Consider the following 26,382-nt stretch of genomic DNA (forward strand, 5'->3'; position numbering starts at 1 on the left):
CACATATGTATAGAATTTTCTACTGCAATCACACCTGCACTGTCTGCCTGCTTATTCAAATAGTATAATTGCTCAGAGTGAGACAGTAAATCTGGAAAAGTCAGCAGAACAAATCTCTCAGAGGCAAAAATGACAGGCTTGGGAAAAAGAAGCCAGTTCTGATCAGGAATGGCAGTTTTCTCCTGGCCCTTGTAGATAAATCTTAATTAATATTCTACCCCTTCTTATGCTAGTGTGTGCTAGTTAAAACCTTGCTTAATATCATGTTTTCCCCTACTGTGACTTTCAGAATTATAATACCTGGAATATTCAAATAGTACACCTCAATTTATATGAGCTTTTGTTTGCAATAGTGCGGGGTAAAATCTAATGTCTTCAGGGAAACTTCTACAAGCATCATTACTGATTTTCAACTGCAGTTTAACAAAGTCCCCTACAAACATGAAACAGGTCACTGTTGACAACACCATTTACGAAGTTTCTGTCATTTTCACTGAAAAATACATACAGTATTTTTAAAGTTCAAGTTCCACAAGCCAGACAACTGCACATCTGATGGCTGAAAACAAATTGCTGCAGCAGAGGGATCATATTTTTGTACATGATTACTTATTACAAGTTTCTAAAGGTTATGTGACAGAAAAAAATATTGTGTAATAGAGAAATTAAATTTTAAAGTCAGTTTTATTCTTAAACATGGCAGCAACAGAAAAGTTTTGGGAAGAAACAGCACAGAGAATTAAACTGGGCAGCATTGGTGTATGAAACAGATTAGGGAAGCAAGCCGTGATTACTTCTGGCAGCTTACATACTTGAGGTCGCACCTACAGGGGCTCATAACTTAGCAAGATGTGAAACAGACAGAAGTTTGCTCTGTTGTTGGCCTGCTGTTAAGCAATGTCACATTAATTCAGTTAAAGTATTGCAATATGTACATATAATAGCTATGCTGCTACGGCTTATATACAAACAAGTTGTTTAGAGTTCCTTTTATGAGCTGCAGTTTGCAATGGTTTTCAAGTCATCCATAAATTTTACTTCAGTCAAAATAAAAAATAGATGGCTTTAACACACAAGAAATTAATTTTAAGACCAAATCTGATGCAAGATGCTTCAATCATGTCACATTTAGGGATTTAGAAGATCACAACTGAATTCTCAAAAGCTTAAAAAATCCACAACCCTGCCTCCTCTGCACTCCCTGCCCTCCCTCCACCCAAACCGTACATTCAGGAAAGAAGAGATGTTTACATAATCACCTCTTTCCACTACTGTTCTTCTCAAACATCTGCAGCTTCTTTCAAAACACTTCTCTTTGAAAATTTACATAGAATAATAGAAAAATTCTCAATTGAAGGAACCTCCAGTTCAGGTCTCTGGTTCAGTCTTCTACTTCAAAGCTGAGTTAGCTCACAAAGCAGACGAGGCTGCTCAGATTTTCATCCAGTCAGGTCTTGGAAATCTCCAAGAACAAGACTGCACAACCATTCTGGGTAGCCTATTGCAATTCATCACTATCCCACCCTGAAAAGGCTTTTCCTTATGCCAAATTGTATTGTTTCTGGCTGGAATGAATTAATTCCTGTTACAATTGCCCATATAATGCTGTTGTTTAGATTTGTGACCAAAACTGTATTGATAAAACACTGTTGTTTTGCTGAACAGTGCTTGGACAGAGTCAATGCCTTCTTTCTTCCACTCAGCAAGAAGCCTGGGAGTTGGCAGAAGGCCTCCCTTCTTTGCCTCCTTCCTAGGTAAAGCACTATGCGCTTGTCCTTGCTGAATTTAAAAGGTTCCTGGTGACCTGTCCTCCCACCTTGCCTTGTCTGACTGCTAGCCCTGCCCTCAACAATTGCCTTTGAAGACTTGTGGTCTGCAAGTACAGTAAGTGCACACTCCATCTCCTGCTCCCAGCCTTTGATAAAAGATGTTAGAAGTACAAGTCAGCTTCCACAAAGGAGCGTGAGCCACATACTGTTCATAATTAATGGATGGTCTTAGCCTGACAACCCAACATGTTTCTTATTTTTCTTATGTTCATACATGTAGAATAAAAAAATTAAATTTTAGGAATATCATTTTTCCCTCTCATTTTGTACCATTCTGCAGAAATGTATATGAAACTTAGGTCCTTAGATTTTACTACAGTTTGCTCACAAGTCATATCCTAATTATAAACTTTTTTTTTTCTGCAAAAGGATAATGATTAAATGTCTAAATATCAGACATGGAAAAATTTTCTCAGTCTCTCTCAGAAAAGGAGAGTTTTATTTTCTTTTATAAAAAAGGAAGGAGAGAACACCATTTCAGGATGGTAAATAGATTAGGAAATATCAGCTTCCCACCTACAAGCCCAAAGCCAAAAATCACAGAAGTGGAGGAGACATATCTCAATGGTTTAATGGAGAAACATATGACTCTTAGGAGCCACTTACACATTACATCTGTCATAGAAAAATGCACTATTTAATTTCTCCCAACTAATTTCAATCTACTTCTTAATACAAACCTCTTTTCAAGTTAATCTGATTCTGAGCTATGAAGATTTTATTGCAGCTCAGTTAAAGCTGCACTAATACCACAATGTAATAAACTTCTAGCTAATAACAACATACCATGAATATACAGGCTTACATGCAAACACAAAATAGCCAGATTCTGAAAAAAATGTGCACACTTTTCCTGAGCCACCAAAGTATGCAAGGCAAGGTTTAAAACAAAACAATGTAAAACAGCATGTGCTTCACCTGCTCTGGGCTAATGTTCAGTACCTGGCAGAATCAAGAAAACTACTTTTCCAAAAATTAAAACATAAGTTGGATATTCAAAGGACTATAAGGATTTGTGAACCTTCTAGCAAATGAAAAGGAACTATGAAAGAAACAAACCATGCAATATTACCAAGTGCAGAAATGAGAAGTTTGAGATATTCAGATATTACAAAAAATTAAAACATTATTTATTAAATAAAAATTTATTAAAATAAAAATTATTTCTAAATAATTGCAAATAAATAATGTGAATAACATACACATGGAAAACAAATACAGAAATAAAAATAGAGCATATTGTACCAACAGCCAAATTAGACTTGATTAAGTTAAATTTGGAAATCATGTTAATATGATTATTCAGCTTTCAGGATTTAAGCTACAATTCCTGCATAGCACTGTACTATGTTGCATGTATGAATTCATTCAACTACTACTACTCACTACAGGCTTTGATCCACCTGTTTTCTCAAATTTAGAGAAACAAAACTGAAGGCCTTCATAATTTAATATCTGTCTAAAACAAATTTTGCTCTAAACTTTAAAACAAATTTTGCTCTAAAGTCAATGATTCTAATCTCTTTCTTATCCCAATACATTTACTGGCAAAAAACCCTAAGTAAAATTCATACACCAACAAGAACTTCAGTAACAATACATAAAGAAATGTTTCTGAATGTAATTTATATTCACATAAATACGTACTCCAATACAGCAGCTTTTTTTTTCAGTTGAGTATTTTCTTCAATTTGAGCTTGACAAAGTTCCAGAAAAGCTCCCAATTCTGATGCTTTGACTTTTTCAGTTGTGGGTGAAGTATGATGGGTTAAGATTTCACCATCAAGCAACTGTAAACTAGGAAGGACCTCCAACATGGAAGACCTTAGGAAAAAAAAATATTAATTAGATTTTTGAAAAAATCCTTATGCTAAAACACCCATTTTGTTGATAAAAATCATATAACAAATACAGAACATGAAGACAGTCCTCTAAATGATTGCATGTATTTGTCCTTATTTCATATGTTAACATATTAACTAAGAACTTATACTTAAACTAAAGAATAATATAAAGAATAAAACACAGAATATAGCAAGACTTCTTAATACTTCATTGGTATAATGAACACTGCTGAAATACTAATTCTGACACCAAGAAGGTCAATGGCACCAATCTCAAATCACTAGAGCTAAAATTTTACCTACACAAACCTTGATGGGAAAATCTGACACATTTGTGTACAGGGACCTGTAATTCATTTGCTTGGTTGGCAACACAGCAAACTAAATCATAGGATAAAGATAGAGTCTGATTTTGTCGACACATCACAGAGCTTAAACTTTAAAACTGCACAAAATACTAAACCTTACTAATTCTACTCCCTTTATCATTCACATATACATATACTGACATGCTATTCGGTACTGACAGGAAAAAAAAAACAAGTGTATTTGGGTCAGGGAAAGGAATGAGAGCAAAGATGAAATTTCCTTGCTATAGAAATGACAGCTGTGGCCACTGATGTAACAAAAAATACATATGAGAAACTTTAAAAAAATATTAAAAATGTATCATCAGTGAGGTTTTGTTTATGTTACCAAGAGATGTAAACTGGTACTGCAATCTTGTTCCACATATTTCTTGTACCAGACCAAAGCTGTTGAAAGTTTGAAGACTGTAAAATTATATCAACACTCAATATTTTCCTTAACTAAGTTTTAAGTAACACGAACTCTTGAAAGAATACTAATTGTAGGCTGTAAATCCCCCTATTACTGAAAAAGATAGTATTGTTTTCAAAACTTCGGAACTCCTTGACTATTCCCTGTGAAGGTAAAGGATTACTACTGAGCTGAGACAACATACACTAAGTTTAAAATCACAGAAAATCTAAGTTTAAAAACAGAGAAAGTTATACTATTCCAAATAACAGAATATCAGTTTTTGCTAATAGAAAACTTTCCTTCTCTACTGCCCATTAATGAAGGCTAAGACCATCTCAAGTACGTCTGAAATAAAATTATGGAATTAGATCAACCAGTTCCTGAACATAGAGAGAAATTACCAAAGCTGATGTTGAATAGCAATACACCAAAACAGTGACATATCAAAGTTCATCAGTGAAGGAAGCTTTGTCTCTTAGAGCTGCGGAATCTCAACACTCATTTTTCCATCTGGGTTTCTCCTGGTGAAGGGCTGAGTCAATATTTCATTTAGTGAAAACTTCCTGGTGAATATTCTGTCACTTAAGAGGCTCTATTAATCATTACAGCATTGAAACATATTCCCCTGGGAGTGCTCAGACTGATCTCAGGGTTTAATTTTCAGAAAGAGATTTCTTACTACTTCACTTTTGTTGGTGTTATCACTGGCTGGACATGAAAGTTTGAAAGTGATTGGGAAATTTTACAACTAATTCCTTTGTTGGTATCAAGGGGTTATGTAAAGTTCACTGGAACATATTGTCTGAAGTTACAGTCAATGCTGTATTCAGCAAATCCATATTTCATAGTATCCCCTACTTTAAATCCTTTAGACAAATTAATCTCTTGTCTAATCATAAAAGGTCTTTGGTTTAAGCAACCAAAAGTGTCAGTTCTCATAGCTAAATTGAAATTCAGAGAGCTTTTCCCTCTAGGTTACAAGTGAAATAACACTTAGTTTTGTAAGAGTGGGAATTCAAACAATAGAAATGGAAATTTAAAACATTGTCACAGTCACAGAATTTTATGAATGAAATTACTGGCAGGAACCATAGGGTGCAAATAAGTCTGTTCATTAAAAAATTAAACAAACCAACCAAGATGTACTTGCACAGCTATCTTTTAAAGTACTCAAACACTTCTAACTAACAGCTTGAAATAGTTGAGTTTTTTCTTTTAATTAGTAATCCGAAATTTGTACAAAAATCTTCAAATGGAATATGTGAATGTAAGGGTGGTTTTAGTTTTTAGGTTTTAGTGTGGCCAGCAGGATCAGGGCAGTGATCATGCCCCTGTACTTGGCACTAGTGAGGACACACCTCAAGTACTATGTCTAATACGCAAAAAAAAAAAAAATACAAAAAACCTATTAATTTGCAATTTTACTCCTATGGCTTACAAAGCTACATAACTACTCATTTCAGGAATCATGGCAACTGCATATCATTTTGTATGTCAGGTTTCCTTTCCACCTTACTCATGTTTTATATAGAGACATATCATAGTCTCTAGGACTAGCTCTTTAACTTTTTGGATCATGATTCCAGGCAATACTGAAGAGCAAATGACAGCATTACTTTTACATCTCTTTCATAATTATAAGGGCTATACATTTTTTGATGTAGAGATAAGGAATTTGGAGAAGCATAAAAAAGGTGAATTTTCAACTACTAAGGAAAAATCACTCACCCTGACTTTTTCTTCTAACAGACACTACTCCTTCACTAGCTATGCTCAATGTGAACCTGTCACAGCATTGAGACTCTTCAGACAATATGTGGGAGTGCTTCTACTATTTAACTAAGGTACATACAACTCTCTGTTGTCTGATTTTGATTTTTTGATTTAGCAAATTAAAGTATTTTTCTTACCTCCAGTTCTTTTCTTGGAGAAGAGGATTCCCACTCAATGACAACTCCTTTAGTTTATTGCAGCCACTAAACCATGTATGGACATCTTTAAGATCTGTAGTATAGCAGAAAGAAACCGAAATATGTCTGAATGCAGAATCATCTTATTTCCCATAAATTCTTACATGAATGTAAAATGTACCATCATCATGCAGTCCTAAAAGCAAGACTGCTATCTATACAGTATAGTTTTAATTATTATCTATAACATTCATGTTTGGAAAATATTTGTATATTTTACACATAAATGTGTCTTATAAATACATAGGACAGTCACATTCAAATCAGTTTATAATTCAACTAAGAAGTTCTTATTTGATTTGGTTTCTTTTTTTTTAAGACAACTCACCCGACAAGCAGTTATTTTTGATATCTAGCTTTTCCAAAAATACAAATGAATTTAAACGCACAAGGTCAGTTAATCTAAGAACAAAACAGAAAAGATATTTTAAAAATTTAATTTAAACAGCAGTTCATAAACAGAAAGGCACCAGAATCTTTTGCAGGTATGACAATTTACTTATTTATGTAAGAAAATGCCCATTTATCTATCCAAGGTGCTAGGACTAACTACTGAAATTTTAACCCGAAAATATTTCTTAGTTTTCTCAGCACCTCAGTTTTTAATACTTTCTCATAAATGTTTTCTTCATCTGATAAATATTTCATTCTGTTCCCTGCATTATATCTGAAGACTTATAAAATTTACACAAGTCAGCTGGCTTATCTTTAGGCACTATAACTAGAATGGTACTAATAGAAGGTCGTGATTCTGGAGAAAAAAAAAATGCTTGTCTTCTTTCCTCATTGCTCATTGCTCAAACTCCTTATCAGGTTGTTTCTCTCCTCCAGTCAGCACATTTCTTCTTAGATCCTAAAACTAGCATAACTGTTGCTATGGATGTCTTTTTCAACAGGTCAAGGCTGCACTATCCTGTAATATATTTTTAGTGCTTCCTCTGTCTTACTACTTGTCAGATTATGTCAAATAGGTGCTGATTACTGAGACAGTTATGGAATTGCTCTTCTTGTATTATCAGAGCTTCTCTTGTGCAATAATGCAGTCAAGCAGTACTGCAGGCTGCAGAACTACAGACAGGACAAAATTCTTGTTTGCAGTATTGAAGAGTAAAGAAATTAATCTGACATTCATCTATACAAAAGGATTGGGACTGTAAGATGTGTGCTATAGCTACCACTAAAGGATTAAGGCTCAGTGCTATTTCTTTGCTTACAAACTTTTACTGATGCAAGAATGTTGAATGGTTTGTTCAGCTGCCAGGCTATTGCCAAATATTAACTTTCAGATAAAAGTTTATCTTAGTTTACGTTGAATATGAAAGAGGCAGGAAAAGGTAAAAATCAAGATGCAAAGAATACCAGTTATCAACTACAACTAGAATGCTTAAGCACATGGTACATCAGCTATACATTTTTTAAAGAAATACATGTTTAGGTGACATGTTTCATCCCTGTAATGGCAAGGCCCTAGCATAAGAGGAGAATGGTAACAGAAATGGCACTGTATGTGGTCAGTTTTTGACTGCCAATTTTCACTGAAAGTAGCATTTTCTGAGAGTGTAGTGCCTTTAAAAGGTATAAATCAGAATGTTTTTTTTTAAATATGACCCTACAAAAAATGAAATGTACTCAAAATTACTGAGGGACAAAAATGTGTCTTTGTTGCTGAAAGGTACAACTACACTGTGTTTCCAGCACAGGCTTTACAACTGAAAGGCAGAGCTCAATTTTACTCTGGTGCTCTAATTATTAACTAAATGTTGTTTACAGATTATTTAATCTCATTGAAAATACAACCAAATTTAAAACGGGAAAAAAAAAACTAGTTTCCACATTCAGTCGAGAAGTATTTTTATACAACAGCATAACATTTTAAGAGTAAATTCAGAGAAACAGATGCAACAGATGCAAAGACAACTCACTGTACTTCCATTTATTTCTCAAACTACATTGTAAAGTTGTCCTGGTTCTAACCCTACTTAGTTCTATTTCCTTCATGGTATGGAAGCTTTCCATGGAATCAAACAACAATTACAAGCATGAAGCCTTATAAGTAGATCTGTATATACAGTAATACAAATTTCAGCACTTTAGTTTCTCATCATATTACATAAGTACATTTATATATGTATAAGTATACATAAGTATATTTAATATTCGTAGCAAATATAATCATAGATGTTACTGGCTAATAGTATGGCTGCAAAAACCGAAAATTCATGAATAGTCATAGATTAATATATTCAGAAAACAAATGCATAAGGGATAAAAGATAATGCAGGGTTTTTATTTATAATGAGTTCTCTGGATCTTTTTCAGCATATGCTGTGGTGAATTAGAAATTGTCTACTGGACTGTCCTTGCCTGCCGTTGGCATTATGAGAGTTAAAACATTTCTCCGTCATTCTATAGCTTTCCCTTTACCGACATTCTTTGTTAATTTTTTTCCTAAGAAAATTCAAACCAGAAAGACAAAGGACATTACTGAAAACTTAATACTACTTGACCTTGTCACATTAGCCCTGGGCATAAGAAAGATATAAATTACAAAGAAGACACAAAAGTAAAAGATATTCACAAAAAAGCAAGCTATAGCTTCCTTTTTCTGTTCCCATTTAAGGCACTAGCAGAACAGTCAGGGATAGAGTTTATGTAGTTTATGTGGCTATATCAGAAAACAAGGTTTAAGAATAGTTGCAAGAATGCATCACAGAAAATAAAGATTGTATTTCTGAACATGAAGAGCAGTTACTACTCAAGATGGTCTAAATCCTGCTGTGCAACTGCTTTTCCCCAGAAAAATTAGCATTGATGTTAATAAGCGGTTAGCAGGAAGCAAGGCAAAATAACTAAAATAAATTTATCATAATCTAGATCTTTAGGTAAAGACCAGATTGCTTTTTCATTCCTTAAAATAAAGGCAGTCCAGTTTGCAATAATCACCATATTTATAAGCAGCAAATATACAGAATATAGGAAATCTGTCAGGTAGCCACTTAGCTTCTTGAATACTCTAGCAGACAGTGCTTCAATACATTATCCATGATGCCACATACTTAAAGATAAACTTATCACCAGCAAAGAATTACTGAAAATTATTTTTAAAAATCTAGTGTGGTAAGGATAGGATGGAGAAAACCACTATATACCGGTATTGCTTTTTTCATGAATGATTTATTTCAACATCCAATGACATTTAGATTGGCAATGATAATTCTGGAAAAGTGGACACATTTTCAAAACAAGGAACTTGCAAAGAACTCATATCTGAGAAATTCAGTTAAAAACACAGATACCATATATATTTAAATTGAGAGAACAATGCATCCTAAGAAAGAACTAACTTTCTAGCGTTTCTAATATAAGCTTTTTAGGAATAATATGCATCTAGCTGCAAAAACATGGGAGCAACATGCTCACAACAAATTTGATTTGGGCCAAAACATTTTCCCAAAATAAAAAGGAACTTTTGCAGATGACTGCATTTTTGTAAATATTAAATTTTTATCTATCTCCCTTAGGTTATCTTAGTGAAAAGCAAGTGATAGGAAAAAAAAAATAAGAATTTTGTCTTATTAATACTACATTAAACTAGAAATGTTAAGAGGGATTTTTTCTATTTTTGTCTATAAGCTGAACAAAAATGGTACCAGAACAGCATGTTTAGCGTCTCACTGTAAAGCTTTTAAATGAAAAAGACATTAACTAGTGGGTTGCATAATAAAATGGGATTCCATGTAAATATAAATGCCACATGCACTCTGAACACATATTAAAAATTTATTAATTTTACACAAGGAAAAGGCTGTTTTCTCCTGTACCAAAGTCTTTATCCACAACAGAAGAAAACTTAAACTAAATTGGCAGTTGTGTCCTTAGCTGCTATAAAATAGAGCATGGATCTTCATGGTCCCAGCTCTGAAGAAACCAAGTCAAGAGGATATTCATCATTGTCTTTGGTCAATTGTGCATTATCAAGAATATGGTTTGTATATAAAAGTCACAATAAAACACTCAATAAAAGCAGCAGTGGTGAAATAGCTGTCTTTTTTCTATTTGAAGGAGTTAGTCATTACCTGTTTTAGTTTCTTGTTGGACTGTAGGTTTAAAACAATTTAAACCAAATAATTTTTGGAGTTTTACCTTTGACAATTCCTGGTTTATGATGCAGACAAAGCATCTCGGGAATAAAAATGTCCTGTAAATTCGTGTAAGAATTTTCTTTTCACAGCATTTCACTTTCAGAAAGAATACAGATTCATAGCATTATCATTATATTGGCTTCCTGCAATCAGCAAAGAGGAAGTGGCACTCAGTGCACACTTGGAAAAAATTCACAAAATTGCACTGGCTGTAGGATAAAAGTAAAGAAACAGCTTTTCTTTCAACAGCTTACTCCATTACATTCGCTGTTTCTATAGAACATCAAGTTACTTATGCTATAGCACACACATATGGAGCTGCTTATAAGTGTACATAAAGTGAGTGTAACAGAGCAGGCTACTGAAATGCCAGGAATTTTGAGGCTTTTAATATGGATTTAAGGCTATCTTGTCCTGTTTGTCACAAAGATTTTACATAAGCTATAGATAGATCAGGGAAAGAAGGGGAATTGTTTGAGGCCAAGATGTATACTTATTTTCAGCACATCCAGTGTGTTGATGCAAAAATATGTCCTGTCTCACAGCTGAGCAAAAGGAACTCAGCAGATCAAACAGTGCATCTCTGCTTGGCTACTGGAAAACCAGAGCAAGTACACTACAATGGACTTAAAAAACTCTAAGATGATGGGATAGGCAAATGACTTAAGGTAATCTAGATGGCCAGTCCAGCACAACCTAAAGCCAGAGGCTGCATTTGAGCTATCCCTGAAACTGCGCTTGCAAGTCCCTAGCAAGCACGTGAGAACTTCAAGGAGTTTTGCAAACACTTTATTACACACAGGATAGCTATACTGGAGGAAGAAGAGGAAACTACAATATAGAGCCACATTATCCACAAAGAAGCTAAACAGGACAAGGAAAAAAGATAGCAAAAACCAAGAATTTAATCAAGCAGCGTGACTCAAAACCTAATGCTTATCATATAATGCTCTTGCTTAATCACAGGCAGGAAGCACTTTCTCCAAACTCTAGAAGAATTAATAAGGGAACAAAAAAAATCCCAAACCCTAGAAGCCTGATCAGGAACTTGAAGATTAGATTCTGTAGATATTTTATTTACATCCAAGAGTCTCAATGAATAGTACTTCACTAGAGATGTTATGAAAACAATCTGAAAAGTTATATAAAAATATAGGTTGTATATACTTAAATAATATTCAATTTCCATGAAGGGCATTGCTTATAATAACAAGACTCAGTCCTATACATCCTTTTTCCCACAGGCTCCCAGACACAATTGGCTGTGCTGAACTAAATGTTACATAGGATGCAACATTTCTGTTCAGATGTAGACACCTACACATGAAGTGGTCATTTTGATTTTTTTAATTGTCAATGAAGATGAACAGGCACTTTTAGGCTATGATTAGTCTCAAAGCAAACAGCTAAAAATGGCAGATGAATCACCCTTTAAAAACATCTATTCACTAACAGGAGAGTGAAGTAAAGAGTTGAGAGTGTATTTCTATATATGATATGTAGCATTCTGTTTGTTAAGCTGAGATCAGCCTTATCCAGAACAAAATTATCACAGCATAGAAAAAAATGGATATTATTTAAAAATTAATTTTCCTATTAACATATTGCAAACTGTAATAAATCTTGTATAACTTTTTTAGCAGAATTTAAATAGAGAAAAAGTGGGGGTGGGGAAAATAAGATTTTAAATCCAGGATATCTGGTTATTCAACTTCTAAAGATGAATAGATTATCTTAGAAAACAAACAGAAAACTAATTACAGAGTACTTGAGGGCATGAACCAGTTTTATGCTGCTTGTCTTGATTCTTCTTTATTTTATACCTTTTAAGCAGAACCAGAAGAGTGAAAAATTAAAGCAAATATACTTGTTTTGGAGGGTATTAACATATGTATGTAAAATAAAAAACATTTTTATTTGGCCTTTTTAACTCTAGTACTTGCCCTTAACTTAGCCTTCAAAGTCTGTTTTGAATAAGCTAGCTGTGAAATATGAAGTTTGACAGACATACTCTAGCAACAATTGCTAAAGAAAGAAAGAAACCCACCATGGTTTTAATAATGCCACAATGCTCAAGAATTATTTTCACATAATATCCAAGAGAAAAAAAATTACATAGTTAATGCTGTTTCAAATTTTTTTAGATAGAGGTAGCCAATGTAATTACATGCCAACCACATATTTTTATTTTTAAAGAATATCCCAAAAAGATGGTGAAATTTCACCCATACTGAGAATTATACTTTTCAGACAAGTGTGATGTTAGTAAATTCCTCTGGATCAGTTCTGTAAGTGGAAGAATGTTTCTCACTTACCTATTTTGAGACAGCAAAAGAATCTGCAATAGAGGCAACCAATACAAAGAAAGCATTCTCATAGAAGAAATGCTATTGTCATCCAAATATAGTTCTCTTAAGAGAACATGATTTTCCAGTCTTGGAACCTAAATAGAAATGAGATGGTTATTTAAGACTAGTATAAATTAGAGAAACAACAATGGAATGCTTACCAGATGCTTTTCATAAATCATTACTAAATACAAGAAAAACTGACATTTTGGATATATGTATCATTTCCTTATTATGTATGTACCAGTTGTCACACATAATCTCTATATATCAGGTGGCAAATACTTTTTAATGTCTTCTATCCACACCTGAGCATTTAATATAAATAATTAAAGAAGAAAAAGAAATTCAAGATCCCAAGAGTCACAACCTTACTATTTTATTAATTTTATTTAGTTAGTTAGTTATTTGCTGCTTATTGACAATGCTTTTCATCTCTTGAATTCATAGGAGAATATCTGTGAGTAAATATGATGAAGCATATGTTTAGCAAACAACTTTGCTATTTTAAATGCTGCAGCACAAATTTCAAGTTTCGGAGAATCAACATACATTAAATAAGTATGATTATCATCAGGGTGATAATAATATTATCATTATATACAAGTAAGACTAAGGAGCAATTACTTATATGTAATGACAATTATATCATTATTACCGGCCTGATATAATTATCTTCCTATTATAACAAGACCTATACGAAATAATAATATTTTCTTACATTATAAACAAAATCAGAACCATAACTAGAAAAAAAACAAATGCTATAAATGATGGAGGAACCATAATCACTGAGAGTCCAATGTTTCAAGGATTTGGGAGTAAGAAAACAATTAACTGCTAGTCATTTGTATCTTTGAAAAATCACCCTCTGATAAGGACAAAAAAAATCTTATCTAGGAGCATGAAATATCCCACACCAATCAAAGAGCACCCACTCAGAAATGCTGAAGAATATGACTGTTAGCAAAGGCATATGCACAACAGCCACTAAATTCAAAGCTTTTACCTCCTGGAGATTATTGCCTTGCAACTTCAGAACTTGAAGTAGGCCACAATTCTCAATGCCTTCAACTTGTGCAAGGTAATTGTAAGAGCAGTCTAAGTGAATGAGAGTAGGTGCCTCACAAAGACCTTTTGTGCTGATCAACTGATTATGGTCCACAATTAATTGTTGAAGATTTTTCAGTGACTCCAGACCACCTGAAAATTCAAGATTTAAGACATGATGAAATAAAAATCTTTTGTCGTTCAAGTATTAAGAAAACTCTGAATTTTCTGTACATTCTCTGACATAATAATTAATATTACTTCTTTATAGGGTTTAAAACAAATTACTGTATTTTGACCCAATCACATATATAGCACATATGATTCACAAGTCTCTGATCCTCTTAATCAAGCAATAATAACAGTTCATAATCTCTTTGGTACTTCCATTGGAAGAGAATATTCTCTTAGTGATAAACTGTACTTACTATGCTTTAACCACTTTACAGCTGCTCTGAACCCTGTGAAATGCTAACAGCCCTCTTAAAATCATCCATTAGAATGAAAACCCTATGTTTAAAAGTTAGCTTTTATTATTTCATTTTTAAAGTTTTTTTAAAGTTTATTAGCAAGGTTAGAAAAAACTGTACTAAGACCCAGGCCAATATCAAATTTAACAACAAAATTTATAAATAAAATTTAGTGCCTTTAAGAATAAAGCTATGCTACTGTAGCCATTCCACTCAAGAAATTTACTTCTGCCATCTACATTAAAGAGCATGCAATCTCTACACACAAAGAAATGCAAAGGAATTCTGATGAGCATCTGTTTCTCTCACAGAATGTAATTAAAATTATCCTTACAACAGCAAAAATTTCATTGTCTTCCCACAGGCTTACACATGCAATGGCACTGATCCATCTAACTTGCTGCAGGTCCAAGCAGCTTTTCTGTATCTCTGTATTAAAAATGCCCTTGAAGCGATACCCTTCACAAACCATATCTAAAATAAGGAATTTCTGATTTTACATCTGTTTCATGTATTCTTTGATAATTTAGTTAATTTAGGATTATTTGAGGGAACACTGTGTCGCATCTTTATCTCACCCAAAATTTCACAAGTTCCCCAAAGGAATCTGAATTAGCTGGATTCACAGTAGTGAATCTCTTTGTGACTGTCCTCTGGAAAAAAAAAAAACAACAAAACAACAAACTATGATTATATATTTTATTTCACAAAAAATTAGAAACCAGATATCAGTTTGCACCATAGAGTATTGAGATTACAGAAGAGGAATTAAAAATGAAAACTAATGATAAGGAGAAAACTGAAGCAAAGCATTAAATACCAAAAAACCAGTAAATTTTTAAAAATTCCCAATATAGGTGTTCCAATAATTTTATTTTAAAAATGGAAAACATTTAGTGAAAATAATGCAATTATCTGACATTAAAGTGGTATCATCTTAAATATAACACACATGTCCTATAGTGTGACTTCAAAAGTGTGCTTTAGCAAATAAATATACAAATCTTTAATTATTCTGACAAGTTTCAAACATGTCCATGACATAATAGCCGGTCTGCAAGATCCTGATCTGGGTTTTTCTTTCGTGCTTGGATGAAAATAAAAAAGGAATCAGCACCATCTAGTGGTCTCAGAAACACTTTCGCGTTTTCGTGTGTTTGCTCCCAAGACTTCCTCTTAAGAGCAGCTTAAGTTACCTTAAGCTTAAATTCGTTTAAATTCAGTTTAGCAGCACTGGAAACTTTAAAAGCACTCTATGAGCCTGGAGTGGGACCAAGAAGAGAGACTGCACACACAATAAGAAAAGGCAAGAAGATAAAACAGAATCTGGAAATTTCCTTCTCTGCATGCTGCACAAATCACCTTTTTTTACTCTTCCTCACCTGAATGTCATTCAGAATATTCTGGAATTATCACCGAAAATACACAAGACAGAATGATGTAATACAAACAAATGGTATTTTACTGGTTCTTCTGACCACATGCAAAATTAAATATAAGCATGAAAGTCTTCTGCATTATTTCCAGAAGACATTGTATGTTTTACCTACAATGCAACAAACAAAAGTTATAGCAGCCATAGGAAAAGCATTCTGTTGACAAATACATGGTTTCAGCAAGATTCAAGGAGAACCTTTATGGAAGTTCTCAGCATTTTGCAAAGTGCAGCTGAAGTCTGCTAGCTAGGGACTCAGCTATTGATGCAGTTCTGAAGTCACTTCTATGTGTGACAAAGACAAGTAACAACAGAGGGAAAGCTGAGAGTGAACATAAAAATGAAAAAAAAAATAAAATCCTCAAACAACAAAACCTAAATTAAAAAAGTGTCTGATGAAAAAGAAATTCCTCTCTGTGTATATTGAAAGCAGCATTTATGACCATCCATAGTTATGGATTGCTATTCCTTGAGCTGCCAGGGTTTTACCCAGCACTCTATGGCAGTACAGACACCCTACAGAAGCCTATTTGAAATCTGGAGTCAAAATGCTACTTTTTGTGCATGAAAATTTTTAAATAAAGCATTCATCCTCAAAATACAAGCATACGCACTCAACTTTGGTGTGTTACTGTCACAATTACTTAATTTGTGATCATGTATTCCTAAGGGAAAAAGCCTAATTGAGAATATTTCTCTTACTGCTATTTTAAGGGGTTTTCGGCAACTCTAATTTTTCCCCTATTGATGCTATATTTCAATGACAGGAGAAAAGAATAAGAAGAGAAATCATAATATGCCAGAAAGTTCTTGCAATAAGTAATTAAAACGTAAATATTACGAACGTAAATAAGCTTTACTACACAGTACTGGAGCTTCCAGAATTGCTAAGGGACATCCTGCAAGATTTAGAGATGGGAGTGATATGCTCACTATCTGTACTCACAAATCCATTCATACGCTTTCTGTGCAACTACTCAATATGAAATACATCCTGTATTATGCATCTGTTTTAACATAAAATCCTCAAAGCAATTCTGGAGAGGAAAATAACTCACATTTGAAGACGATTTTTGTGAACATTTATTTACCCACTTCAATTCATTAGAGACTCAGTAATTGTAGCAGTACTCTGCACAAAAGAGAAAGTACTGGAGAATTTAAGTCCACTTGGCCTGTATGATGTTGCCACACTCCACACAGATGCCACATTCTTAAATGTCATCCACTAAAATGATGCCATTCTTACAGTAATTTTGCGGACATTTTTATCAAATAAGATCAATCTGAATAAGAATCTTATCAAGCACTATTTGCCACAAAAATACAGATGAAACTTTTAACCGTTTTATTTTATTTTTCTTCATTAGACTACTGATACGTTTTTACAGTAAACATTGATTTCCCAGGACTTTTATTCTCAGGTATTAAAAAATTTCTTCATGAGTACTAACATTTACATATATTAACAAAAATATTTATATCTTCATCAAAGTTTCTACACCTACAGATTTTTTTTAAGCTTTCCCATTTTCTGTTTGCTACACCCTTGCTGTTCATCATGGAACTGTATTATCCATGTTCATAGTGCTATTTAACAGTGGAACTACTTATTTACAAATCTTATGTGAATTTGCTTAGTCTATGAGCTTAGTAATTGTTTTAATTATTTTTATATTGTCCAGCAGACTCAAGACAGGCAAGACAATTTCTATATAACTACTTACTGTGTCAGTCAGGAACACACTGGAGTTCCCTGCAGTTGCACAGCTAGGCTTTGCTTTCATTATGTCTATAGATAAGCTGAACACAGCCTACTCTCATATTCCAGCTGACTCAGTGCAGATAATGTGAGTGGCCCTTTCAGAAAGATTTTAATTCTCTTTGGCTGACAATAGTTATATTGTCATATATATATATAGACCTATATTTATATAGAGGGAATACAGGGCAGTAGCTAAGCCATGCTTTAAGATGAAGGTTTTTTGCCAAGTCTGTCTCTGTGGGCTTAGCAGCTGACTGGCTCTAAATTCAAGGGGTGTAAAATTCTGAATATAAACTGCATAAATATTGTTATACAAATTGGAATAATTTTCTTACCAATTCGAGTGATTCTATTGTAGGAAAGTTCAAGATTTTGGAGATTTTTGCATCCATCTAAGCCACAAACTGATGAAAGACGGTTCTTATTCAGAATGAGAATACAGAGATTTTCCAGATTTGCACAGTCAATTATCTGAATGTTGTTGTCCTGCAATAAAAGAAAATGAGAATATTAAACAGCCTCTGAAGTGAAGTAGAGAACTGAGTAAAACATAGTATATTGCCTTTATTGCTTATTTTTATCCTAAACTCTTAGCTAGGAGTAAGGGCATCTTTATTTTTCCATTGGGGGAAAAAGAAAGATGAGTCCTGCTGAAACAGAACAAGAATGTATCTTGAACTTCATTCTGGCTCTGAAAATGCCCAAAGTTGAAACAAAAAGAGCATAAAAAAGAAGTTAAGAACAGAGCAGTTTTTTCCATACACAATTTCCTACCTCCCGAAACCCTCGGAGACTGAACTAAAAACTGCACAGAAACATCATATTTACTAGATGCTAATGAAGACAAATGTAATTTTGCTGGAATCCTATTTACTAATAGCAAAAGTCTGCATTTAGAGGTACTTTGGTCACAAACATTAACACTGTTCTAAGCTAATATTATTCCTCCAAGGGATCTTGCTTTTCAAACATCCCCTTCCCCAGGCCATTTTAATAAGACTTCCTCAGATTTTTCTCTCACTATTTGCTGTGCTTGGTCTTTTCATCTGGAAAATGGCGTTGTTAAAACACATGAAATTAAAAATATGAACAAAGCTGTTTCATGTAAACTGCCAAGTTCTGGAACAAAGATGCATTACAGAGAAAAAGTTCTCTTTAGTCATTAAACAAGGCATGTAAAACACTGCACAGTAGCGAACACCTAACATTAGGCCTCTGGTATAACTCACTATATGTATTATTCCTTGAGCATATACTTTACTAATTTTAATTAATATTCAAGGTGTACTTTTACACGTAAAAATACATGTAACATGTATTCATGTTGCAAAGGACTCTTCCTTCTACCTATTCTTGCTCAAGCTGAGCACCTGCTATGGTGAGCAGCACCTGCCCACTCATCAATCAGAGACTGAGGAAACAAAGATCTATACCAACGCTAAGCACAGCCTGCTATTTTCTTAGTATAGGTTGAATCATTTGCAGCGTGTAGTTTTTTGTTATTTGCACTGTAAATCTGCTTGTATAACTTTGTTAACATTTGGGAGTATTTTGTTACTATTCCTATGCTCTTAAGGCTAAAAGCTACATATTCAGTTGGACTACTGAACAATCAACTAAGGAGCAAAACTGGCAGTTCTCCCCATGTTATAACAAAGAATCAAATATGCTTGGTACCTCCACATTGATATACTTCAGGTCTTTGCAGCTACTTAGTCCTTCCAGAGCAACCAGTCCACAGCGCCTCAGAGTCAAAACTTGAAGGTTTGAACACTCAGATAAGGTTGAGAGGCTACAAGCTGGCAAATCTTCGAGTGTAAGCGTTGTGACCTACATGCATTTATTGATAAATAAAAATAATGTTTTGTATATTGAATATTCGTTGCACAACATCATATTATGGTAATTTTCTTTGGGATGAAAAAGAAAACAAAACTACAAACCACAAATGCTTTATAAAATGCAAGCAACTAATGTTAATCTTTTCATATAGAAAAGAAGAGCAATGATAGGTTTGATCTGTCCAATGGGAGAGGCAAGCATGAAAACAATAGTCACAGTATCATAAATCATGAGTGTAGAACAGACAAAAATTATTCAGACTAGAAGTGTGTAAAGGCCATCTCAGAATGGAAATCAAGATGAGACCACAGAGCAAGCATACAATAAGTTAATAAGTGGTAAGAAAAGTAAGTCCTGGCAACCAGGAGATGTCCTTTATGGCAAAACACTATCTATAAGCTGATGAGTAATTTCTTGTTTCTAGAAGAGACTATTGCTCTTAAAACTCTGAAGGGAACAGGAACTGAAATGTGGGCCTTTATACAAAGGCAAAACCTTGTTAATTTAGCAGAATGTAAGAGATCTTGCCTTTTAAAGGGGTAATATTATCAATCACTTGAAGACTAATGCCACATCAGTCTGTTCCAGAGCACTCACTGGAATTTAAAAGTCATTGCCATTGCACTTATTCTGCACCTGGGCAAAGGACCTGTCACAATATCTATTTCCTGCTCAACAATAAAGCATTCTGCCAACACATCAAAAGAGAAGATAAGAAAAAAAGTGGAAGTATGTCTCCCATTTCATTCTCAAACTTTCATATTACCAGTTACCTGTTGCAAAGTACTCCAAGGGCCACTATGAATTATCTTGTCTGTACTTAGTGGAGGCATCTTGCTGAATGAACTTTTCCTTAGTCGTTTTCTTATAGTTGCTTGCTTTCTTTGGTTTTCTTCATATATTTTAGACCAAGATTTGCACCTATTCATCCAGTTTAGTCTCTTCTTTTCAATATCATCAGGAAAAGTTACTTTATTAGAAGAATCTGCCACATCTTGACTACTGTCCCAGGTGTCTCCGACTTCTTCAATAGCATTTTCCATCAGAAATAAAGTTTTCTTCATAGTTTCATGAGAAAATCTATCTGTATTTTCTCTGTTATTAGCATTTGGCTGGACATTTGGAGGGCTGATGCATATGCAGTTTGCCTTACTTTCTGCCATGACATTAGCACCAAAGTTAAGAGATTCATCCTTTGAAATATGGCCATTTGAAACTTTATCAAGATAACTTGTTTGTGAGTAATTTTCTTCTACTTGTGTTACTGAATTAATGTATAAGTTCTCATTATTCACTTGAGAAGGGTGTTCCTTCTCAGAGCCTAGCACGCTTGGTGTCAAATTTCTTTCTGCTGGAATCATCCAATTAATTGTTTCATCCATCATTTCAGCATGCTTTTCTTTTGGTTCCTCTACTTGTTTATTTAGTTTCTCCTTCTCTTCTCTAATTACTTTCATATTTTCTGTCTTATTATCCTTTTTTATGTCTTCTATGTTATTTTCTACATTTTCACACATCACAACTTCTGCTCTTTTTTGTTCTAATTTTCTTTGTTCTTCTTTTCTTATTTGCACTTGTTTTTCTCTTTCCAATCTCAGGCTTTCTTTCTTTTTCTCATATTCCTCACGCCTCCTCACCTGTTTCAAATATTGTTTTCTTTCAAGTTCTTCTTGCCTCTTTCTTTCCTCTTCTCTCTTTAACCTGTTTTCTTGCATTTCCCTGTTCAGTTTTTCCTCTCCTTCTTTCATTTCTTGCTCTATTTCCTCTAGTATTTTCTGCTTCTTTCTCATTTCATATTTCCATTGTTTTAAAATGGGAGCATATTTTTTACGGACTAAAAATGCTCTAAATCTAGCTTGGATTTTCACAGCTGCTATATTCTGTTGTTCAGCCAGTTGTTGTCTTTCTTTTGCTTTCTGTTCTTCCAAGGCCTTTCTTTCCTCCTCCATTTGCAACTGTAGCTTCATGATCAATTCCTAGGCCAAAATAATTAGGATAGATTTCAACCACTTTTAAAATGGGACAGGTATTGGCACATATTTATCATTCACAAACAGAATCTAGCATATTAAGCACTCCATGACAACACTTATTCTCAAATATTTAACAGTAACCTCACAGTCATTTGACAAAAGCTCACTGTACAACCTTACCTCATGTCGCCTCATTTTGTCTCTCCAAGCTTCCTGCCCTTTTTGTAACTCATCTTTTATTGCAGCCTGGCGTTTCTGCAAAACAAATTAACTTAAATGAATACTGTAGAAAACTCAGAACAACACAAAACACTCTCTCTCCAATCTCACCCATCTTCTTGACTTTCCAACAATCCAATTTTGTGAATGCCTGAATTTAAATGAGAAACTGAGCCATGTGTGGATCAAAAGAAACAACAGGACACTTGCATCAGTAATGCAGATTTTGTCAAGCACTGAGAGATGCATACCTTCAGAAAGTCAGCATCTAGGTACTGACCCAAACAGCTGCCACTTTCCTCTCCAAGATCTGTACTACTATTTAAGATGAATACTAGTTACCAAACCATTCAAAGTACAGGCAAAAAACAGAAACATATCTGAACAATAGCATAAACAATCTCCCTTTAATTGCACTGGTATGTACTGATAATATTAAAATCCTTCAAATGGGAATTTTGTTCAGTAAAGCTAAAAACTTCTTCTGACTGAAATTGTTTCCAAATGGAAAATGAAAGTTGAAGCCTTCTTTCTCACTATTTGCAAGTAAATAGCATTTCCCCCCGTGCCCAACATAACCTCAATCAGGAAAAAGTCTCAATCAGACTGTAAGTTAGCAGCCAGAAAGTCACTTAAGGAAATAACTAAAAACCAGGCTGATCCAGATCCACATAACTCCTGGTGGAAGCAAGATATATCAACCAAATAAATATGGAGGATAAGAAGGAAGTAGTAACAGCAACCACTTTCAACTTGGAGCCTAAAGTCTCCCACATGTCTAAGCACTGTTTTTCATGGGCATTCAGACGCCTGCTGTTCAGACCAGCAAGAGAGACCAGGCATCTAGATCCTTCTGCAGTAGGAAAGTTGGATTCTATTTCTCACCTCCAAAAGAAGTGTTCCTGCAACGGCAGTATCAAAGTGCTTAAACATGGCCATGTTCGTCTTTCCCTAGAGAAAGCCATCCTACATCCAAAAATAATTTGTGACAGCAAAGAGTCAAGAAGGCCTATCAGTTTTTCTGACCTTTTGAAAAGAGAGCTATAGTGGACATTGAACTGGCCTTCAGAGACCAAAGGTGTTTTCATTTACTAAGCCCTTCCTTACTACTGGTAACTTGAATTACCTTGCTACTGCCAAGGCACCCACCTCTTCAGAAAGCCACAAATTAGTTAACTGAATATGTAGTGTTAATGCATCTTTCAAAACACACTTATTTAGGCTAAATAATAAAATTCTGTGGCCTCACAAGTATAATATCTAAGAGTTAAATTTCTTCATGTTCTTACACTCTTTTATCCTTTATGATGCTCCACCCACTACAGCAAAACATGACTAGATATTCTGAGAGTGCAACCAGCCAACGTGCTGAGTCATCATTTGGTGTGGCATTCATCAGTAGATGAAGCCTGAGTAAGTTTCCCAGATAAAGATAGGGACAGCAAGTATTGTAACTTTTACCTAGTGAAGAACAACACCAGCATTGCTGAACTGAATAATTTTGGTTCTGATTACTTCCATTAAGATTTTAACATAGAAATGTGAAATTGGGGTGGGAGTTCCAAACTAGCTAAGTATTTTCTATTAGGGCACAGCGACCATTTTTCATTTGTGATTAATTTCAGCACAACTCTCATTTCCAGTACTTTGGCTGATTTCATAATATAAAAACTTTGTAAGGGCAAAGCTTAAGGAATAATTTGAAATGTAGCATAGTAAATTCATTCACTATTGATTAAAACAGTAAGCACATAAAAGCCAATGGACTGCACTTAAATGCATTTTATGACTCGCAGCACATGTAGATAGGGTTTAGGACAGTGATGCAGTTTGAGATAGTAGCCCCTTTTTCACATTAGAGCTAGAATTCAGATAGTCTAGACTGGAACAGATTGGCTTAATATCATTCATTACCTTATGAAGAAGATCTAACTTTATTTTTTCAGCCTCAAATTGCTCCAGATGCTTCACCCTTCTTGCATGTTCCTCTTCATTCTGTTTTTCCCTCTCAGCTTTCCACTTTTTCATCTTCTCATCTTCAAGCTCAAGTGCTCGTCTACACTGTTCTTCTATTTCACAATGGGCAAGACTTATTCTCATTTCAAGATCAGCTATTAATCAACCAAGAAAACATTTTATTTAATTTCCTAATAAGCACTGGGGAACATTAAACAGTCTTAAGGTATTTGACAAGAAAAAGTTCCTATGATTGTACAGCCAGCAATATATATCTGATTTCCTATATGTATTATATAATATATATAAGAAATCACAACTGCAGCACAAGTCCTTTCCATCAGAGATGTCTTATTATTATTCAGTTAAGTTCCACACTTACTGACTCTGCAACTACTATGCTTATTCTAAAAATGTAAAATTCAGGATTGCAGAGGATGTCTCCTGTGGCTTTTAGTGCTTTAGCACTGATATGCTCCAACAAAACTCATCCAAAGGCCATGGCAAAGGAACATTCTCAGCCAATGTGACCACAAAAAAATCCAAAAAGACCCCACCAAAATCCAAAAACCAAAACAACAACAGAAATCTGTGGCCAAAGCAGAACCTGCTTAGTGCCTCTGAGCAGCTTTCATTTTTGAGTGGTATTTTTTGACACTAATTTCTATGATGATTTTGTGATCTTGAAATGAGATAAAGGCAAAAGTGTTTGTTTATGTCAAATCCATCAAGTATCAAGCCCTGCTGTATACTGCAATGTGAAATTATTTTAAAACATGCTATGACTCTTATGACAACAGAAAAGTAGGAAATAGTGATATGTTAAAGATCAACCCAACCAAATTAATAATGTGCTTGCTTACCTGTAAGTAAGTGGTCATCAGTGACTGCTTCATCACTGATGGACTGACTATAATCAGGTGTTGTAGCAAGCTGCAAGTCTTTATTTTCAACTTCAAGTGGTATCTAATATAGTTTAAAATTTTTATTAAAAAACAAGAAAAAAAATTTAAAAGTAGAACATTATAAAAATCTTCCAGAACAAGGATGTGTAAGGATTCCAGTCAGTAGTAAGTTTTACCTTGTTGTACAACAAGGTAAAACTTCCTAGTGACTGGAATCCTTACACATTGAATAATGCTAACACATCAGTCAAAATATTGTTTTCTAGAGTAACAAATATTGTAGTATTTATCAAATTACATAATATTTCTATGTGTTTCTAAAATATATTTAATATTTTGATTTGGAAAAATGAATGTCTTGCATATGAGATCTATTTTACTTTTTGGGAAAACATGAAATATGCATGAATACTGTTATGCACACTGGGGAAGAACTAGTTACAGAGCAAATTTTTAAGAAGACTATTTCAAAATAATACTATGGGCAGAAGGATTGCTATATTTATTTCATTGTTCTTTACTGGCAAGTAATCTATTCCTGCTCATTTATCATCTGTTCATCACATGCTTTGGGCCTATATTAATATTTGTAATGCAGCTGAAGTCACATGAAGTAATTGTGCTGTTTTAAACAATAGTCTTCTGAGAACAAAAAATCATGTTTGCAAGAGTGCTCACTAATAAAAGCCAGGCAGCAAATTAAAAGTGAATAAATTAAATACAGTTTTATATTTTTCTAAGAAAACTTCAGCGAGTTATTCAGTCAAATCCTATGAAAATATAGAAGCACTCATGTTCATAACTCTTGAATTGTCTTCGAAAGGCACAGAGATTGCTATGTTTATATTTTCTACAAAATAATGGAATATATTAGGAGTAGGGTTAATAGTAGTACATCTTCCTGATCATCATAAAAAATTAAGATTAGAGAAGCTTAAAAGTGCTATCATAAGATAATATTCTCCAAATAACTATCAATAAAGGATTATTCAGTTTTGTTTAATTTTTTTTTATTTTTGTGCTCAATATCTCAGATAAGTTACTTCAAATTTGAAAACTTATAGACATGGTGTATTACAGTTGATGTCCTAATTCTAAAAAATTTTATATAGAAACTCATCTTAATACCTTATGGATAGTCTTACAGAAAAAAACCTGACACATTTATAGACCTCCTTAGCAGGCCACTAAGGCAAATTTAAGTTATATAGATTATTTAAAAGAATTTTATTCCCTGTAAGTAACGTATATATTAAAAATACCTTTTCGTTAAATTGTTTTGTATCTTCTTTCAATTCAGAAGGATGGCAAGAACCTACTTCATAAATGTAATCTAAAGAAAAAAAAAATTAGTCCACAGAGAGAAAATCCCTTATGAATGCTCAGTTTTGGACTACACTGTTTATCTACTCAATATGTTTAAACTAAAATAAAGTGGGTTTTTTTCCTTTCCTTCTCCCCCAGTTTTACTTAAATGTGTATGGGAATCATTTTTCTGCATTAAAAGCAGGAAATGTGTGTAACAGAAACAGAGACAACATTACTGTAAGAATACAGTGATAGCAAATATGAAAGAAAATTCCACATCATGAAACACAGCAGAACATTTTCTGTGCAGAAAAATACAGCAGCACTTGTATCAGATAGTTCAAAAGCTGACAAAGAACAATTAAAAAGAGTAAGATTGCATTATAAAAAAAATAATAAATAGGGATGTTCCTCAGATTTCAAAATTTGTAGTCAATGTTGAACTTCTGGTCACCAAGCCTATTGCACTAATGGAACAGACAGTGACATATAAACTAAGAGCTTGATTTCAGTCACACAGCTGACAGCAATATATTTTTTGCCAATTAATGGTCATTTCATCCA

At 33.8% G+C, this 26,382-nt stretch overlaps 1 protein-coding gene across 1 annotated transcript in view; it reads right to left on the bottom strand.

The window, feature by feature from the left end:
* LRRIQ1 (leucine rich repeats and IQ motif containing 1) overlaps nt 1–26,382 on the bottom strand; it is a 104,458-nt gene that overhangs the window by 75,633 nt on the left and 2,443 nt on the right. Inside the window, exons 4-15 of the mRNA XM_058023624.1 lie at nt 25,773–25,843; nt 24,469–24,571; nt 23,564–23,760; nt 21,611–21,685; nt 20,231–21,433; nt 19,293–19,445; nt 17,951–18,101; nt 13,905–14,098; nt 12,863–12,990; nt 6,734–6,807; nt 6,346–6,439; nt 3,477–3,653 (exon numbers count right to left, since the gene is read on the bottom strand). Coding sequence (XP_057879607.1) covers nt 3,477–3,653; nt 6,346–6,439; nt 6,734–6,807; nt 12,863–12,990; nt 13,905–14,098; nt 17,951–18,101; nt 19,293–19,445; nt 20,231–21,433; nt 21,611–21,685; nt 23,564–23,760; nt 24,469–24,571; nt 25,773–25,843 — 2,620 coding nt within the window. The remainder of the gene's footprint in view (nt 1–3,476; nt 3,654–6,345; nt 6,440–6,733; nt 6,808–12,862; nt 12,991–13,904; nt 14,099–17,950; nt 18,102–19,292; nt 19,446–20,230; nt 21,434–21,610; nt 21,686–23,563; nt 23,761–24,468; nt 24,572–25,772; nt 25,844–26,382) is intronic.

Source organism: Melospiza georgiana, chromosome 4 (genome assembly GCF_028018845.1).
Source record: "Melospiza georgiana isolate bMelGeo1 chromosome 4, bMelGeo1.pri, whole genome shotgun sequence".
In the NCBI taxonomy this organism is placed as follows: domain Eukaryota; kingdom Metazoa; phylum Chordata; class Aves; order Passeriformes; family Passerellidae; genus Melospiza; species Melospiza georgiana.